Source organism: Ochotona curzoniae, unplaced genomic scaffold (genome assembly GCF_017591425.1).
Source record: "Ochotona curzoniae isolate NIBS_2020 unplaced genomic scaffold, NIBS_Ocur_1.0 scaffold_4506, whole genome shotgun sequence".
Lineage (NCBI taxonomy): Eukaryota > Metazoa > Chordata > Mammalia > Lagomorpha > Ochotonidae > Ochotona > Ochotona curzoniae.
The window spans coordinates 54163865-54182616 of record NW_024467119.1 but is presented as its reverse complement, the minus strand read 5'-3'; the positions used below and the strand labels follow the sequence as shown (position 1 = coordinate 54182616).

The 18752-nt window shown below is 40.7% G+C and overlaps 1 protein-coding gene across 1 annotated transcript in view; it reads left to right on the top strand.

The window, feature by feature from the left end:
- The first annotated feature begins 6818 nt into the window (after positions 1-6818).
- Positions 6819-18752, top strand: part of QRFPR (pyroglutamylated RFamide peptide receptor) — a 36901-nt gene continuing 24967 nt past the window's right edge. Inside the window, exon 1 of the mRNA XM_040967233.1 lies at positions 6819-7158. Within this exon, the coding sequence (XP_040823167.1) occupies positions 6819-7158 (340 nt within the window). The remainder of the gene's footprint in view (positions 7159-18752) is intronic.

Here is an 18752-nt window from a genome sequence, read left to right as displayed (position 1 = left end):
TTAGGAAATAACATCCAGGAGGGGCACAGAACTCCCAACAGGGTTGACCAAAAGCAATCTTCACCAAGACACATGATAATTAAGCTCTTTTCAATCGAACATAAGGAAAATATCCTTAGATGTGCACATGAAAAAAAAATTGAAATTTAAAGGAATGCCAATTAAACTCACCAAAGACCCATAACAGGAAACTCTACAGGCCAGAACAGAATGGCGTGCCATTTTGCAAATTCTAAATACGAAAAATTGTCAGCTCAGGATAATGTACGCAGCAAAGCTTTCCTTTGTCTTTGAAAATGGAATAAAATTCTTTCACAATAAAGAAAAGTTAAAAGAATTTGCCTCTTTCAAACTTACCCTACAAATGATACTTAAAGATGTTCTCTTAACAAAGAAAAGGATAACACCCACCAAAACCAAAGGTAAATGTGAAGAACGTCCCAGTAAGTTAACAACAGAAGACTAAGTCAATGAACAACCCATTGCTAAAATGACAGAACCAAATTACCACCCATTTATATTAACCCTGAATGTAAATGGCTCAAACTCATCAATCAAATGCCATAATTAGTAGACTGAATTGTTTGAAAAAAAACTATGTGTTGCCTACAGGAGACATATTTCACCATCAAAGATCAGTGGAAACTGTATTTCATGGATTTTGATTGTTTTTGTTAGTTTCCTTTCTTCAAAACACTTTCTCATTAAATTCTTCACTGATTCATAGATCATGCAGTAACATCATTTTCTTTAAGTTTGTGTTTTTCGTTGCTTCAGCGATACATTGGGCATTCAGTAGCATGTTATTTAACTTTATGATGTTTTCAATTTCTTTTTTCTTTCTGTTGTTGATTTTGTTTTGTGACTTTTCATTTAGGGGGATGTATAGTAACTGCGTAACGGAGACTATCACATCCAGATGTGAGGATACAATGCAGTATGCATCTCTACTTCCAGACAAAGATGGACTCCCAATGAAACTGTTTATTATATCTTGACAATAGGATGCTGGACTCTGCCATTGTCCATGCCCGCAATGATGAACATATGACTGTTCATGAAGAACTATACTAATAGTCATAATATAGGGTAACCCAGTGAGGAGGGAGTGAGTTTGGGAAGGGACAAGGGAAATTCCAGGGCCTATTGAACTCTATCATAAAATAATAGTAAGAAGAAAAAGAGGAAGAAGAATTAAAATTAAAAAAAAAATTAAAATGACATGGAGTGAGTAGTTGAGGATCAGTTGTTTAGTTTCTCATAAACCTAGAAGCCAGCAGTGGTTTGGCTTCTGTGAAGGCTTTCTTCCCTGCTTGCAATGGACACCTTCTTGCTCTGTTTTCACAGGGTCTTTCTTCAGCACGTACTTGGAGTGGAAATCAATGGTCTCTATCATCTTAAACCCATGTGACCAACAAGTATTGCATTAGGTTCCCACTTTTTATTACCTCATTTACTTTTATTACTCTAAAGAGCCTTTCTCCCATTACAGCCCTGTGGAGATCAGAGATTCAGTGTATTAATTTTATGTTGACAACATTCAATTCATGGCGATATCTGTACAGTATAATACTTACACTATTGTTCCAATGATAAAGACTAAAGCAATGATGGTGGCAGTAGCAGAGTACATCTGATAACTCCTTTCCGTAAACTTTCTCAATATCTAGAGAAATCAACTTGCATTACAAAAAAGCCCTTCTGTTACAAAATGGGCAGGTTTGATTCCAAAAGAAACAGTTCGAATTCTTATGCCGTTGGACTTCTCTTCTGGCAGTAATGAGTGTGAGCCTGTCTCTCTCTGCCATGGGGGTTGAGTAAAGGTCAGTAAGATGAGAATTAAATCGTATCTGGAGTCTCATAATCTAAAATTTCAGTCTTCCAATTTTAATGAAAAACAGCTCGTAATATCAAAAGCCAGGAATATTCCAGCTCAAATCCAAAAAGAGAACTAGTCAACATAAGCACTGAGATGACAGAGTTATTGGAATTAGCTGATATGGATGTTAAATTTGCCATCATAAAAACATTCCAATAATCGCAAACTTTACAGGAAATCAAATTATAGATTTTATACAAACAAGTAAATAAAATGTTTCAACAATAAAGTAGAAGAAATAAAGAAGCACCAAAAACAAAATAAAATAATTAAAATATAAAACTCAAGAGATGGGTTCAACATAAGAAAGGACAAGAAAGAGGAAAAAATCTGTTCCAAGAAGTACAAATACAGAAAGTTGGGCATGTGTTGTTGGGCATCAGATTAGGCTGCTGGTTTATATTGCTGTAGCCCTATTGAAGTCCTCCTATTCTGCCTATCTCCCATGCTTGTATTTGCACTCCTACCATTCTTGTGGGAGACAAGGATGCAGTTCCTGTTTCCAACTTTGGCGTGGCACAATTCTGTTTGTTGTTGCCATTTGGAAGGTTGAAGGAAGTCATTGGTGGGTAGATGGTTTCTCTGTCTGTTTCTTTTAGTTGCTTAAATAAATATGAAACTCCTTTTAAAAATGAAAAATAATAAATAAACACAGACGTTTCTCAGTCTTGGAAAAAAGGATACCTAGGAAAAAAATATACCTTTCCTGGTTGAGCCAAACCTCAGAAACATATGAAACCATAAAAATATTTAACCTTTGTGTCATCGGAGTTACAGGAGAAAGGAGAAGGAAGGCAGGGTTGAAAAAGTGTTTTTGAGTGAATATACGAATTACCAAAATTTTTTTATAAACAACATAACTGTGTAAGAAACCCAGAAAACCTAAATCCAGTAAGTCCCCCTAACTCCCATGCCTCCCAAAACAATACCAAGACACATCATGGCAAAGTTTTGAAAAGCATACAATAAAAATGTCTTGGAAATGTGTTGAAATGACATCTCACCCATGGGAAAAGCCCATTGAGTGAAGGCATTTCATCTCTGAAACCATGGAAAACAGAAGGAAGTAGATAAACCTTTTTCAAATGCTAAAAAGGAAAGAAAAACGAAAAGGAAAAGAAAAAAAAATCAACTCAGAGTTCTGTACCAAGTGAAAACATACTCAAGAAATAAGGGACATAAAAGGAAATAAAGTTTCTACATTTGATTCAAAGTGGTAAATGTTGACAACAGTGCATGTTGTCATGTAATATTGTTGTCGACATTTTACATATGTAAAATGTAATATGTAATGTAAATATAAAATGTAATAGCTAGAACATTTGTCAGAAAAAAGGTATAGAAATGAACACTCTCAAACACACAATGGATAAATCTAAACAGAGTGCTAAATGCTCATGTAATTCATAGAGATATGGAGAAAAATGTCAGAGAAACAAATGGCAGTGAGGATAAGCAGAATGTTTATATATTCGCAGACTTGAATTCTAAAACATCAATAATTAGATTAAATGGAACTACTCTAACTCAAAACTGAGATTGGCAGAGTAGTAAAACAAATGGACAATGACACAGGATATGCTGCATGTAAGAACATCATTTAAACTACAGATGGATTGAAAGTTAAAAGGGAAGGGGCAAGCATGTTATGCCAGTGTTAAAGTAAAACAGCAATGGCCATATTGCTATGAGATTAATTAAACTTGAAAACAGGAAATTTAGTTTTGACAGAATATTACATAATGAGTCAAGGCACTAAAAATGCATTTAATTTCTACAGATGCATTCACTAGCAAAAGAATTGAAATTTATTCAGAACAAAAGTTGATAGAACTTAAAGGAGAAAAGACAAATGAACAAATACACAATAAGACCTCAACAACCCCCTGCCCACAAATAACTGAATTACTGGACAGGAAATCATCAAGAATACTGAAGAACTCAATTGCACCCTCAAGTAAAAGAATCTAGCCAGTTTTCATTGAGCTTTCCAACTAAAAACAGCAGGATACCAGAATATCTATTTTTTTTTTTTGCTAAGTTTCAGCTGCAAGATTCAAATCTTCACACAAAACAGTCACATTTATTTATGATAGTTATGAACACAAATACAATTCCGTGTGCAGATGCACCAAGCAATTGAGCTATATCATGTACTATATAATGACATTTCAATCAACAAAGGACCACATATACAATCGTCCTTCTATAAGATTTTAGTGTTAAAAAATTCATGTTATGGAGTGACATTGTGCCACTGGAGTTTAGTATCTTAATGCAATTTTCATGTTTTTGTGGTAATCCTGGTGTAGATAAACATACAACACTAATCACTTTTATGAAAACATATCATGTACAATTATGTACAGTGCAGAATGCTCAATAATGACAGTAGGTGATGATGTACGATGCAGGATATTTAATGATGACTTACGTATAATACTTATTCATTTTGAATTGTATTCCCTATGTCTATAAAAATGTGTAAACCATATAAATCTATATAACTAGTGTTTCATGAAGAGGCCAGATTAAAGGGTTGGCAGGTACAGCCCAGTAATGTGCGTATGAAAATCCAGGTATCTGTGAATACCCAGGTGCTGTATAATATTTACACAATTATGAAATTCTTTGCATGCATTTTTCAGAATACATCCACATCATTAAATGATGCATGATTCTAATCAGGTTCAAATCTAATGAATACATACTGGACTTATGTGCTGAAAATTAAAAATGAAAGAAATCAAAGATTAAACTACAGGTGTGCTTCAAAAAGGAATAAATAAAAAGCTGAGTTATGAAAAAATAAGCATATTACACTGTAAAAATGTAAATTATGTGCACAGTGGGGTTTCTTTTTTAATATTATGCACTTCTCATGAACTTTTTGAGGGCCCTGTGTACATGGAGAGACATTCTACTGTTGGATTTGAACACTCCACATGGTTGGGTTGTCAAAGTCCCAACAAAGACTGAAGACATTAACAAGTTTATTGTAAAATTGTATGACTTAATGGCATAAACAAGACAAGAAAACTGATACATAGTTTCTCAAAATTAAAAACCTTATTCTGGGAAAAGTTCTTGGTAAGAGAAAAAATGTGTGACAGACTGGAATAAAATATAATCTGATTGCTTACTTGATAAAGAACTTGGACTTGGTAAGAAGAACCCCTGACTTGACAGCAAATCAACCAGATGAAAGCTGTATCACTGCCAGAGGTGCTGAGGGGTAAACAGGTGCAGGAGTTCCATATCATAGCCATTGGGGAAAGCAGAATAAGACCCCAGCGGGGTGACACTGCGCAAGTATAAAAAGGCCAAAGGACATCACAGCACAGAATGCAGCCAGGGTGTGGAGAGGCTGACTCGGAGGTATCGCTGGCGGAATGTTGAAATGGTACAGCCAAGCTGGAAAGCACCTTGGTAATTTCTTGAGAATTAAACATAAACATCTCCCACCAACAACCAGACCTTCCCGTGGAAATGAAAACTCTGTGACGGCTTGCCTTGGGTGCTGATTTGCTTCCCCAGTGCCCCACTTCCAACCCAGTTTCCGTCCAAAGGCCTTGAAAAAGGAGTTGAGAATGTCCCAAGTATCTAAACAGCTGTCACTCATGTAGGAGACCAAGATAGGGCTCCTGGTATGACAGCCTGACCAAGCCTGGTTGGTGCGCCATCCAAGGAGTGAGCCAAGGAACAGAAGATGTCTGTCTCTCTCCCACTCTCTGTAATTCTGATTTTCTATTCAACCAATAACTCTTTCTTTTAAAAAAGACTCTGTGAATACAAAACCTTGCACATAATTCGTATAGCAACTTTACTTGTAACAATTCCAGAATGGAAGTAGCCAAAATGTTGGTAAAAGAAATTATGGAGCTTTCCAGGTGAGAAAATCAACAGACAGTCATACAGGTAGCAACTTGGATGGATTTGGAGCACATTATGCTGAACAAGAAAATCAGTATCAAAGGGTTACGTATGGTATGATTCTTTTTACATAATCTTCCGTGGAAAGGTTAGAGAGATGGAGTGCAGATCAGTCACTGGTTAGAGTTACGGATGATGGAAAGAGGGTCAGGTCTGCCTAGAAAGGGGCTGCAGGGGAGACACTTGTGGCCTTGTGAGTTTTAGTTTGGATGGCAGTTACATAACACGACACAGAATAGTGTACTCCAGTTGTACCTATGCGCAACTTGTGGCTCAACGTTGTGACGTAGTTAAGGACGATATAACCAGCCAGGGCAGGTCTCGGTGAAGCGTAAGCGAGACCTCAGCATTCTCCTTCTGCAACTTCCTATGTGCAATATACATAATAACTGCATACAATAGCTGAAATCTCCTTTCTACTTTAGGTAACTGCGGCTCTATTATTTCTCAAGAAGTAAAACCCACGAGATCCTGGAAGAACCCAATATCCAATATTTCCTCTCCTTCCACCTCCTTTATTTCTCTTTTAATCCCAGAAGCAAAAAGGAGTTGGGCAGTAAAAAGGTGGGTGCGGGGCACGGAGGCGGTGTCCGCCCTGTGGGATCCAGGAGCTGAGTGGCCGGAGCCCAGGTCAGCCCCACCCTCAGCCGCGCCCAGAGCGAGCGCGGCTCCCGCACCGCATGGCCAGCAGCCTGGCGAACAAGAGGCGCGCCCGGGCTCGCACAGGCGCAGCTCTCGCCTTGGAGAACCAGCGGAGAACTTTCTTTGAACCGCAAATATTTTTGATCACTGGGTTGAGTGTGCTGTGATTTGGCTTCCCGCCTCTTTACTGTGGACTGAATCCCATCGCTGCTTTCCTGCTCTCAAACACTAGGTGCGTCCAGGAGCCGGGAGCCCAGCCCGGGAGCGCAGAGGTCTTTCGACTGGTGTCCCGCCACACATCCCGTGCCCAGACGCGGATGGGCAGAAGCAATCGGGGGTGCCAAAGCCCCGGTGAGCGCGCGGCATGCAGGCGCTCAACATCACCCCGGAACGGTTCTCCAGGCTCCTGCGGGATCACAACCTGACTCGAGAGCAGTTCATCGCGCTGTACCAGCTGCGGCCGCTGGTGTATACGCCGGAGCTGCCAGCACGCGCCAAGCTGGCCTTCGTGCTCACCAGCGTGCTCCTCTTTGCCCTGGCGCTCTTTGGCAACTCGCTGGTGGTCTATGTGGTGACCCGCAGCAAGGCCATGCGCACCGTCACCAACATCTTCATCTGCTCCTTGGCGCTCAGCGACCTGCTCATCGCCTTCTTCTGCATCCCGGTCACCATGCTCCAGAACATCTCCGACAACTGGCTGGGGGGTAAGCGGCGGTGCCCCACTCCTTCTCTGGGAACTCACGCTTGGGGTCCCGGACAACGCACACAAATCACACCCTTGCCTCTCTAACATTTCTCCGCGTGTCAGATTGGTCCTGTGCCCTGTCGTGGAACTTTTCTACCTGGGACCACCTGGAGATAAGATTTGGAGGGAGGGAGGAGGGCTGGATGTGGAGGGTCGCTTCTGATTCTGTCCGGCATTTCATCCTAGTCCCTTAGAGATGCCATTTGGAGGCTTTTGGAAAGTTCCCCAGAAGTGAGGTGGGGAGTTGTACCTTTTCCCTCTTATTCTAACTCCCATTCTCAACATTGCTAGAGTCAAACCCCTGCGCTCGTGGCCACTTTTAAGTTAAAAGTAAAATAATAATATCACAAATAACTTTTAAATGAGATTTTAAAATCCTATTCCCTTAACTTGCCCACTTGTTTCCCAGTTGCTTGTGTGGCTTCTAGAAAGTTTCTTGAATGTGCAAGAATAAGTATCTACAGAAAATTATGTTGGATTGACCCTTCTTAACAATCAGATGAATGGAGTCCCAGGAGGAAAAGGGATGTGAAATGCATATTCTCACTTGGCCCGTACAGTACAAGTACGTTTTGGTCTCTCTCCTTAGAAATACACCAAGAGGGAGGCTAGTTTTGCAGTTTGTAAAGAAGGGGGATGTGGCAGGAATAGATGCTGTGTTCTTCCAAGTAATCAACTCTTTTCCAGGACTGCTAAAGTGTGTCCTGTTATAATCCCTGCAGCAGTAGTTTAATCCCAACAATACTTCCAGAGTGCTTGGGGGAGGAGCTAGCAGATGAATCTTTGTAGAATGTGAAATGTATTATTATTCTTCAGGCGTTGCCATTTGCAACCCTCTTCAACTCTCAGAGAGTGCTGCTTACCCCCGTCCCACTTCGATGGGGGGATTTTCAGGTATTTTCCTTAACATTGCTTTTTTTTTTTTTAACTTATACTGAGTCATTGATCATGGATCCAGAGGCTAAAGCTCCTGTTCCCATCTTATCTATCATCTAAGTATTTCCCAAAGGGACATTACAGAAGGAGTGTGTAGCATTCACTTGGCAGTGACTCAATGTCGTTGTACAGGACTTGTTGGGCACTCAGATGACGTCTTGGCATTTGGGCATTTTAAAGTTGCCTGATGTAACCAACTTAATAGAATTAACAGGAAAAAAAAAGATTTGGGGTCATTACAAAGAGCTTGTAGTTTTGAGGAGGAGGAAGGGGTTTCAGTTATGAATGTCTGTGAAGGCACTGATGCAAAGCCCGTGCATCAGTGACAATAGCTTCACTGGTAAAGCTGAGCACAACTGAACAGTGGATCCAAACACCTGGTGGTCTACACTGCTTCCACTGCTCAGTCGGTCAGCGATTCTGGGCCTTGGGCTTCTGTAAATTACTGGGTATTAGAGAGATTGCAGTGATTGAGGTGGATATTTAGCCACCGCTTGTCCTGAGGTGAGGTACCAAGGACAGATCACAGAGCGAATCTCAAAGGTTTCAGTCACAAAGTTTTCCTCAAGATTCCACTTTGTGCATTTTCTTTGCGCAGAACATTTCACTTGAGCTTGCAATAATCAAGAAAGGGTAGCATATTCTTCACATATTTTGTGGGGCTAATGAGAGAATGAAGTGTGTCAATTTTTTTTTCACCAATGTTTACCTGGAGTGCCCCGTGTTTATCTAGGGCCAAATTCTTAGGATAAATAGTACGTGTAAGTTGAGGGGCCAACACTAAAAATAAAGTTCCAGGGACAAGAGAGAACCTTCAGAAAGCTGGAGTCAGCTATGGGAAGAGACTTGCTTTACATATTACAGGGTAAACTGACAACTACAAAGCCACCTTGTCAAATCAGCAAAAAGCAGACAAGACAAGGTAACCGAAGAGTGAAAATCAGTGCAGCATTTATTATTTTATAAAGCAAAACATTCTACTTCGGGAATGCAGCAATCAATAAAGCACATTTTTTGCTTTTGAAAGCCTCAGAGAATAGGAGATTCCTCTAGATGAACAAGAATAGATTTTGATAGAGGAGGAAGCATCAGGAAGGCTTCCCCAAAGAGGTTGTTTGAGTTGTTCTTTGAAGAATATCTGAGGCTGTTCTCAGCAGAAAGGAGTGGATGTACCCAGGGAACAAACCAGAGTTTAAAGAAAAGAAAAAGATAATGGGTTGTAAGAATACTATGTAAGGCGATTCAGCAACACAGTTTGTGTCAATGGTGGGAAATGAAGTAGATGGATGTAACTGGTAAGAGAATTTCTATGAAAATTATGTAAAAGGCCCTTCTGTCTTCAAGGGTGATAAGAAAGAAAAAAACAGTGAAGACCACCAGGCAGCAGAAGTAGCAAAAGGAAGCCTCTTCCCTTTCCATGGAGGCAGGGGGGCCTGCGGGGTGGTGGTGCTGGCGTGCCCAGAGTCTCCCTTGCTGCCTCATCCCCTCTCGTGTTGTTAGTGTGTACTCTTCTGTCTGAGAAGTGTTGAAAATACAGATTTCTGTTGTCTTTTAAATTAAATTGAATGTGTTGAATAGAATTGGGTAAATGAAAAAAATCTCAACATATGAAGATGCAAGTGACTTCAGGGCTTTCAGTTTGTGATACCTGTACAGAGCCCCTGCCTGTCAGAACTGCTGACAGTGGTAGGGCTGTGAATGGTCGGTTTTTCTTTCAGTCCTCACATGTCCTCTGCTAGGGATGAACTACACACTACTGAGAACCACTTTTTCACTAGGTCACAAAAGTCATGTGTGTATTGAGAAGTTTGACAAGTAAAATAACCGATGGCTCTTTTAGCTGTCTACACATGGAGTCTCCTGAAGGGCTGTAAAAAGTTATCTGTGCCATCGTCAGTACCAGTTAAGATCAGTTAAGTGTGCACTAATTCTCCAAGTCCACTGGTCATTGACCAGCTTGGTCCAAGTGGGAATTTCATATCATGAAAATCAGCAGCCACCAAGTAGGCCTAGTAAAAAAAAAATACTGAAGCAGTGATTTTCCAACACACCTACGATCAAGGATGCTGGGTATCCTTGTGTACATGAATGAAAACTCAATGATAAGTGTGGTAAAAGTGTATCCCTTAACAGTTAACGTATTTATATGACCTGAAACACAGCATCTAAGACTTTTACAGCAATCCTTCTCCACCTGAGGAAATTAGTATTTCCTTATCAATTTCCATGTATTAGTTGATTCTCACACCACTCCTCAGAACTTGTTTCAGCATGGCTAGCAGGAATGTGAGATCCTTGGATCCCAAATACTGTAACTAACATATGCTTCTGACTGTTCCATTATCCCTAACATGAAGGCAGGGTTATATTGCCAGTAGATAGAGAAGTCACACTGGGGAGGTTCTGTCAATTCTCTCCTCTGATCTACTTGTTCAAATGCCTAAGGTGAATTTTTTGTGTGCCTTCTTAAGATCACCAGATTGGCTTACCACTGTCGGCAGCTGATCATTTTATCTTATGATCTCTTTTTATTTTAACCGTTTATTCACAATGTCTGAATACTCCTCCACACTCACTCATCAAGCAGGTCCTGTTTCAGTTGAATCCAGAATAATGCAATTAATTAATGAAGATGGGTTGATTTTGTTTTGACTAATGCTCTAGAATAGGTTTTCATAAGCTTATATCTTCCTTTTTTTTTTTTTTTTTGCTTTGGTTTCTTGTGTGCTTTCTTTTCATTGTGTTCTATGTTTTGATAGTTCTCACATTTCCTCTTATTTTTGCAAGTGAGTGTCTTATTATATGGTTTTTAAAATTAATTTTGCATAGAGACTATGATGAGGATTCTAGTCTTGTCAGTAATACATTTGAAATCAATATGTGATCATTATCTTAAGCCATAGTCTTTTATCAAATCTGAGCGCAAGACGTTGCACATTAATGTTTCATTAGCATCTAATAGTCTTTCACTAGCTTGTCTCACTGCTCAGAGTCTAAGCTTTTCTTACTGATCATGTGAGTTATTCTGTATTCAGCAGTTCTTGGGCAGCTACGCTGTATGCAGGGATACTATAGGTGATAAGAAAACTGTGTCCTTGTGGAATACAGTCAGATTTCCTTTACTTCAGAAAGGGAAAGGACAGTCAAAGGGGTAATGGAGCATGCAGGGAACATTGAGTATTTCAGGGTGCAAAACGCAAGTGTTGGGCATTTGGGGGTGTATATCAGATTTGGGAATATCCAGTCTTGATGGATTTGAGTCCAGAGGCTGAGGAGAGAAAGGTACTGATGATGAGTTGACCTCAACCAAAACTTAAAGGCAGAGAGGATCAATTCTGACGGCTTCTGAAGAAGGTAGAAAGCCATGTCTCATTCTTGCTTCCTTTGTGAGCCTCAGCACTGCTGCAGTGACCTTTGCAGTGTTCAGAGGAAAGTGCAGCATTAGTGGCCTTGTCAGGAGCTGGCAGGGTTCGATGCCCTCTTTCACCCTGCTGTGGGTGCAACTACAAAGCCAGGGAGAGGAATGTTTTTTCACCCAATGCACATATGGCTCTGTGAATTTCCAAGCAATCTTGCTGTGGCAATGAATAGACTTGTCTAATAGTGGCTGGTTGATTGACTAAAAGCAGTTTCTGAAGAACAAGCACCACCTCTTTGGGGAAGCCTTCCTGACTCTTCCAAAGCAGATCCTCTTCCATCAAAATTTATTCCCTATAGAGCAGTGGTTTTCAATATTTGTACACATGGAAATCAGCCGGGGAGTTCCTAAACATAAGCTTCTCAGCCCTAGGGAGTCTAATGTAACTGGTGTGAGTGAGATGACAGTATAGCATTCTCAGAAGTTCCCAAATTTAAAAAGATTGCAGTTAAGTTTGAGAACCACTCATGGAGTGTAAATGCTGACAGCACTAAGATTCGGTTCACTTTGAAGACTAAAGGAAAGGGTGGACATGCAATTTTACGTACCATGGTGATAATCACATGTACCAACTCAGCTCAGGCACTATATTTTAAAGAAGGAGCGACGGGAATTGGAAAGCCTGGAAAATGAAGACGTGGGTTTCACATGAGGCAGATATTCCAGAACATAGCCTGATATACGTTTGCCAACACCCTTCATCTTTCTGAGTCACCTGAATTGAATTTAGAAAGGTGTGAAAAAATGAAAATGTGTCAATATAAATATTCAAGAAAAGACTAGAAGCTGTTCTTTTGTGTGAAGCCTAGGACTCCAGTTATTCATAGTAATACCGCAAAACAGAGTTTTGCAGCCTGTTTCACACAGAGCCTGTGACAGGCATGGCTGTGTCACAGCATGGCCAGCTTAAACTGAAGAGAATCTATCTCTTTTTTCAATTTTGGTTTTTAAAATTCAAAAGTCAAATTTATTTTTTGAAAGATTTTGCTCTAAATGGCAAATAAGGATCTTACTGGAAGAGAGCAAAGGAAGGAAGGGAAGGGCTTTCATCATATGCAGCCTGAAAAAGCAAGCATGCTCTTAGAAAGTCAGAGGTGAAAAATTGTGAATTGGGCCAGAGGAAATGGCTGAACGTTTATTTGGTGAAAAGATTGCAATTTTCAGAGGAGGTAGCTTAGAGCAGAAGGCATAACCTGAAATCTCTTCAGTTCTGTTTTATTGGAGTTTTTTTGGTTGTTGCATCATTTACAATTGTTATCCTAATTTTCCTTTTTTTCTGTGACATTTCACAGTTTCTGGGGAAATTCAAATTTGATGAAGTTGATGTAGAATCAAATGTACTGTGAGCTTTAAAAAACTCTTTCAACAGGAGTGATGAAAGCTACTGATCAAGAATACTTTGTTTAAAGTAGAGAGGTATACACATATATGAAAGAAATCAGAGTGGCCCAACAGTGATTGTATTTTGGAAGTAAAACTAGGAATTGTGCTGCAGGGTCAGCCACTGGGTGATGTTCTGTAGAATCTATTCTATGCATTCTTTGGAAAAAAAAATATGTTGCAAGTCATAAGAACTACTCAGTTCTCTGGAAAGATGAGAGGATGGCAATAGCAGAGATGGGATTTATGGAAAAGATAACATTTATTTAGAATAGCAGCAGTTTACAGTTAAAATAGTGTCAGGAAAGGATTTAGCAATAAGAAAGCCTGAACATTTTCATTGTACACTGCCATAATGGTAGGGTCATTGGGGGAGACACAGATGAGGACTTGGGGAAGGGAATCAAAGAGGCAGGGCCAGAATGACTCCTACTTGAATGACCTCGACACAGTAATTTCGCTATGTGAAATTACAGCAGACACTCAGGTGCAAATTAGTGGGAACTGTATAAGGAAGACTTGCTGGTCCGTTGCCGGGGATACCTGTGGGAGAAAGGTGCTACTTTGAGGCAGCTTCTTGACCCTGTTTTGGGGGAGACTGACTGATTCTCATCTTTCTCCTTAGCTTGGCCTCCCACCTTGCTTTCGCTGCAGGCACAGCTATAGACGGTGTATAACGGTGAGATTGCTCGTCTTCAGTGTCCTAGTGGTTGTTCCCCAACAAAGCGCCTTGCTGTATGGAAATGGGATAAGCCAAGTTAATAATTAAAGTGTAACCCTCGTGGTTCTCTTAGCTTCCAAGTTTCTTGGTTAGCTTTGGTCACTAGACTGGAATTTCCCTGAAGAAAGGCACGTGAGGCAACTAGGTATGTTTAATGGAGTCTGCCTCATGTTTCCATTACCCTGAATCCAATGAGCAGGGGCTATAAACTTCCTGAGCTGCTTGCTTCTGTCATCAACATTGCTGATGGCCTCCCCCATGGCCAAGATCCTGAAGGAGGATCTTCCAGGATGAAGTTGAGCCTTTCATTATCTAACCTCTCTTGGTCTGGAATGGTGTGAGCATCTGCCTCTCTGCTGCCCTTGTGTTCATAAGTGGTTGCTTCAAAAGTCACATGGGATCATTGGATTTCTCCCTTTTTAAAGATTTATTTATTGTTTTTATTGCAAAGTTAGATATACAGAGAGGAGGAAAGACAGAGAGTCCGATAATTCACTTCCCAGGTGACCGCAATGGCTGCTGCTGTGCTGATCCAAAGCCAGGAGCCAGGAACCTCCTCCAGGTCTCCCGTGCAGGTGCAGGGTTCCAAGGCTTTGGGCCATCTTCCGTTGCTTTCCTAGGCCACAAGCAGGGAGCTGGAAGAAAGGCAGAGCAGCAACGTCATGAACTGGTGCGTACAGGGGATGCCATTGCTTGAACGTGGTAGGATATGCACCTTCCAATCATGCTGGCCCCTAATTCCATGTTCCCTGAACTTTCTGACGCACCCATTTTATACTTCAAGTTAGACCAACTGCTCTCATGCTGGGGTTGGGGCCCCTCTCTGCTCTGAGCAGTTGTTAGAAGTGTGTGAAACGGTTTAAGGGACTTCTTTGCAGTTCTTCGTCATTCTGTCTGCATCTCTAAGAAAGATTAAACAGAAGGTAAACTCATTTTTTTTTTTACTGTGAAAACTAAGATTCTCGACAATTAATTCCCAAGTACTCAAGTAACAGCTTGTTGTTTCATCTTTCTTTGTAGAATTAAATTTTTTTCTCCCCATGCCTGGGTTCCTGATAAATATATTTTCTGTCATACCAGGAAGACTATAGAGTTAGCAAGGACAATAGAAATCTTAAGATAACATTTTCTCACATCCTAGGAGAAATAGAAAGAGGCAGCATGGCTTAGTGAAACTGAAAACTTATGGTGACATCAATTCTGGGTCCTAATAATGCTCCGCTATTTATTACTGTATTAATTTGGTTTTAAGTTAGATGGTCTTGTGTCAAATCTGCTCACTAAGCAGTTAGTCAGAGACACATATCTGCTGCTGCCCTCTAGTGGTCATGGAAGCAGTAGACACTATGATGAAGATGTCATTTTTTTTTTTAAGGATTTATTTATTTTTATTTGAAAGGCAGATTGTACAGAGATAGAAGAGACAGAAAGAGAAGTCTTTCATCCACTGGTTCATCCTCAAGTGGCCGCAATGGCCGGAGTTGAGCTGATCCACAGTCAGGAGCCAGGAGTTTCTTCTGGGTTTCCTATGTGGGTGCAATGACCCCAGGAACTTGGGCTATCCTCTGCTGCTTCGCGGGTCATAAGCAGGGAGCTGGATTGGAAGTGGAGCAGCCAAGACATGAACTGGCATCCATGTGGGATGCCAGCATTACAGATGGATAATTAACCTGTTATTGCCACTGGGGCAGCCCTGAAATGTCAATTAGTTATGTGTCAAACTGTATTTTAAGAATATTAATGCATTTCCAATTCTTATGGTATCCCATTTGATTTCATTCTGCAGTTTATGATATTTATGAAATTTTTTACCTGCAGAACCTCACTACAAAGTTCTTTTAGTGCATATGTGAGAAGATATTGCACTTGCAGAAGTTTTCCTTGTGGAATTGAGAAGCATTTAATATCTGTACATCTTGCAAACTGGTAAATGCAGTGTAAATTTAGGACAATTATTTTTTTCTCATCTGTAAACTTAGGGAAGGTGTGTTTGCCTTAGACGGCTGTTGTGAGAATTGATGACACAGCATTTAGCAGGCACACAGTAAAGAAAAGCTGTAAGTGTTGTTTGCAGTTTCAAAACCATAGTTTAAGGGTTGGTTCAGGGGCTCAACAGGCTAATTCTTCACTGCGAAGTGCCAGCATCCCATATGGATGCCTGTTCTATCCCTGATGCTTCACTTTGTTTTTGTTTGTTTGTTTTGTTTTTATTTTTAAGATTTATTTATTTTTATTGGAAAGACAGATATACAGAGAGGAGGAGAGACAGAGAGGAAGATCTTCCATCTTCACTCCCCATGTGGCCGCAACGACTGGAGCTGAGGCAATACGAAGCCAGGAGCCTGGAACCTCTTCCAGGTCTCCCATGCGGGTGCAGGATCCCAAGGCTTTGGGCCGTCCTGCACTGCTTTCCCAGGGAGCAGGGAGCTGGATGGGAAGCTGGGTTCCCATATGGGATCCTAGCGTGTTCAAGGTGAGGACTTTAACCACTACACTATTGCGCTGGGCCCAGGATGCTTCACTTTGGATCCAGCTTCCTGCTGGTGGTCTGGAAGAACAGATGAGGATGAGTCAGGTCCTTGGGCCATGCTACCCATGTAGGAAACCTGGAGGAAGCTCTGGCTTCTGGTTTCAGATCAACTCAGCTCTGGTTGTTGTGGCCATTTTGGGGAGTGGACCAGTGGAGAGAAAGCTCTCTTCTCCCTAAATCAACTTTTCAAATAATTTTTTTAATCACAGTTCAAGGTATAATGGACATTTGTGTACAGATTGGATTTCTATCCAGTAAGTATGGTATACAATAAAATAGGCATTTGTGCAAAATAGCTACTACTGAAATCTCTTTATAATGTCGGTGAAAATTATCACTACTCTACAAATCAAAAACAAATATTGCATTTATTTATTTCAAATGTGATGTTATGTTTCTGGAATAGGTTCAAATGGAAAAAAAATACTTAAAGCACTTTTTGGGAGTGACAGTGATTTTATAGTTCCTTGCAAGGTTCTGTATCTTTCCAAACTGCGCAAGATGCTAGGCCCCGTGATACCAGATCCACATTAACGCAATGCTGTGCAAGTGACTCATGCCCCTGTCTTGTAATTTAAGACAAAGCTCTTTGAACAATTTTTTCCAAACTCCCCATCTCACCTTCAATTGTGAGTGCCTGTAGGCAGTTATCTTGTGGACATTCTTGCTATATAGTTACTATTCTGGAAAGATATATGAGGGAACCTAGGGGTCCTTGTGCAGGCAGCTCTGATGTCATGTTTCTGGTTGCATCTTTGCCATGATGCAGTGCAGATTTACTTGGATCCAGATCCTTTTTTTTTTTTTTTAAAGATCTATTTACTTGTATTGGAAAGGTAAATCTACAGAGAAAAGTGTCAGAGAAAGATTTTCTTTCTACTGGTTTACTCTCCAAATGGCCACAATGATTCGAAGCCAGGAGTTTCTTTTAGGTCTCCTTTGTGGATACAGGGTTCCAAGCACTTGGGCCATTCTCTGCTGCCTTCCCAGACCACAAGCAAGGAAATGGAAGTGAAGAGGAGCAGCTGGGACATGAACTGGTGCCCATGTGAAATCCCAGCATATGCAAGCTGAGGACTTTATGCACTAGGCTATCACACTGGGCCCAGATTTGGGCCTTCTTGAGCACTTCCACCTTGCCTATACTGCAGAGAAGAGGGGATAATAAAGTTGAGATGGCATGCTCCTGGCTCTGTAGTCACTGATTTCAGGCTGGCTCACTGGGGTGAATCTTCTGCTCACCTCGTTAGGGTCACACACTGCTTTAGAGGACATGAGGCAGGGACAGGCCCTTGCTGCCCCTGCCTTCGCTCCCTGCTGCAGATCCTTCCTTAGCAGAAGAACCTATCACTCCTTTGGTGGACACGCCACATTTGGAGACAGTGAGTGCAAGGTTTTTGTGTCTTTCTTGATCATTCCAGACTACAGGCTTTCAATTTCCTGATTTATACCCTCACTGATACTTTACATTATAGTTCATTAAGCTGCTGGTGGAAGGACATATCCAGCAGGCATTTCCCTTAGTTAGGATTGAAGAGAGAAAGAGAAAAAGGAGTTAGGGACACTAATACAGTAAGGAACCTCATCCAGTTCTATTTATTTACTTTTTAGTTTTCTACTTCCTTAATGTCCTTGTGGCTTCCACTGGTACTCATAAATTTTCTGAGTCAACATTTGGATTTATGTCCTGTGTATCCTCATTATATTCCCTTATGCTATGCTAAGACAGAGGAATTCAGTTGGCTCAGATTTGGGGGGTCCAACATGATTGAATCAGAAGGGGGCTGGAGGACTGTTCAAGTTAAACACTTTAGCAATGCTGATGAGAAAATGCAGTCCTTAGGTTGGTGTGATTGCCATGTGACAAAGGATGTAGTTTCGACTTTCCTTAGGAACTCCTTGAAGGCTGCAAAATGAACTAGGCTTCCATGGAGTTCAGAGAGGCTCATTGATAGCTTAGTTTTAAAATGTCATGTAATTCTGCAGTTATTACAGGAACAGTTCTCCTTGATAAGGTTATGAATTATAAATTTATTTTAATAACATGATTAGGCATTTCCTGTCAGCTGAAGTGAGTAGTCCGAGTTGAACTTGCTGGTATCCTGAGGGAGCCTTGCTTTAAATGTTCTTTCTTTCTTTTTTTAGTCGTCTTTTTTTACCCCTTCTATTTTATTGTTAATTTTAATTTTATGGCACATTTCCATAGGCTCTAGGATTTCCCTTAAAGCCTTCCCAAATCCTCCCCCCCACCCAACTTATTTCCCCCGTATTATTACAATTATATAGTCCTTCATAGATAATCACAAATCCATCATTCTGCTATTTAAGTGTGACCTGACATTGACGGTGCAGACAATGGCCGAGTCCAGCATCCTGTTGTCAAGATATATCTAACAGTTTCATTGGGAGTCATTCTTTGATTCGGATGCATCTCTGCTTCCAAACAAATGTTCTTTCTTGTAATATTTAGACTCATTCTTTTTCACAGGAACATCTAGTTCATTACCGTTGTTGAAAAGATGATCTTTGCTTCATTGTTTTGCCTTGACCCCTTTATCAATGGTCCAT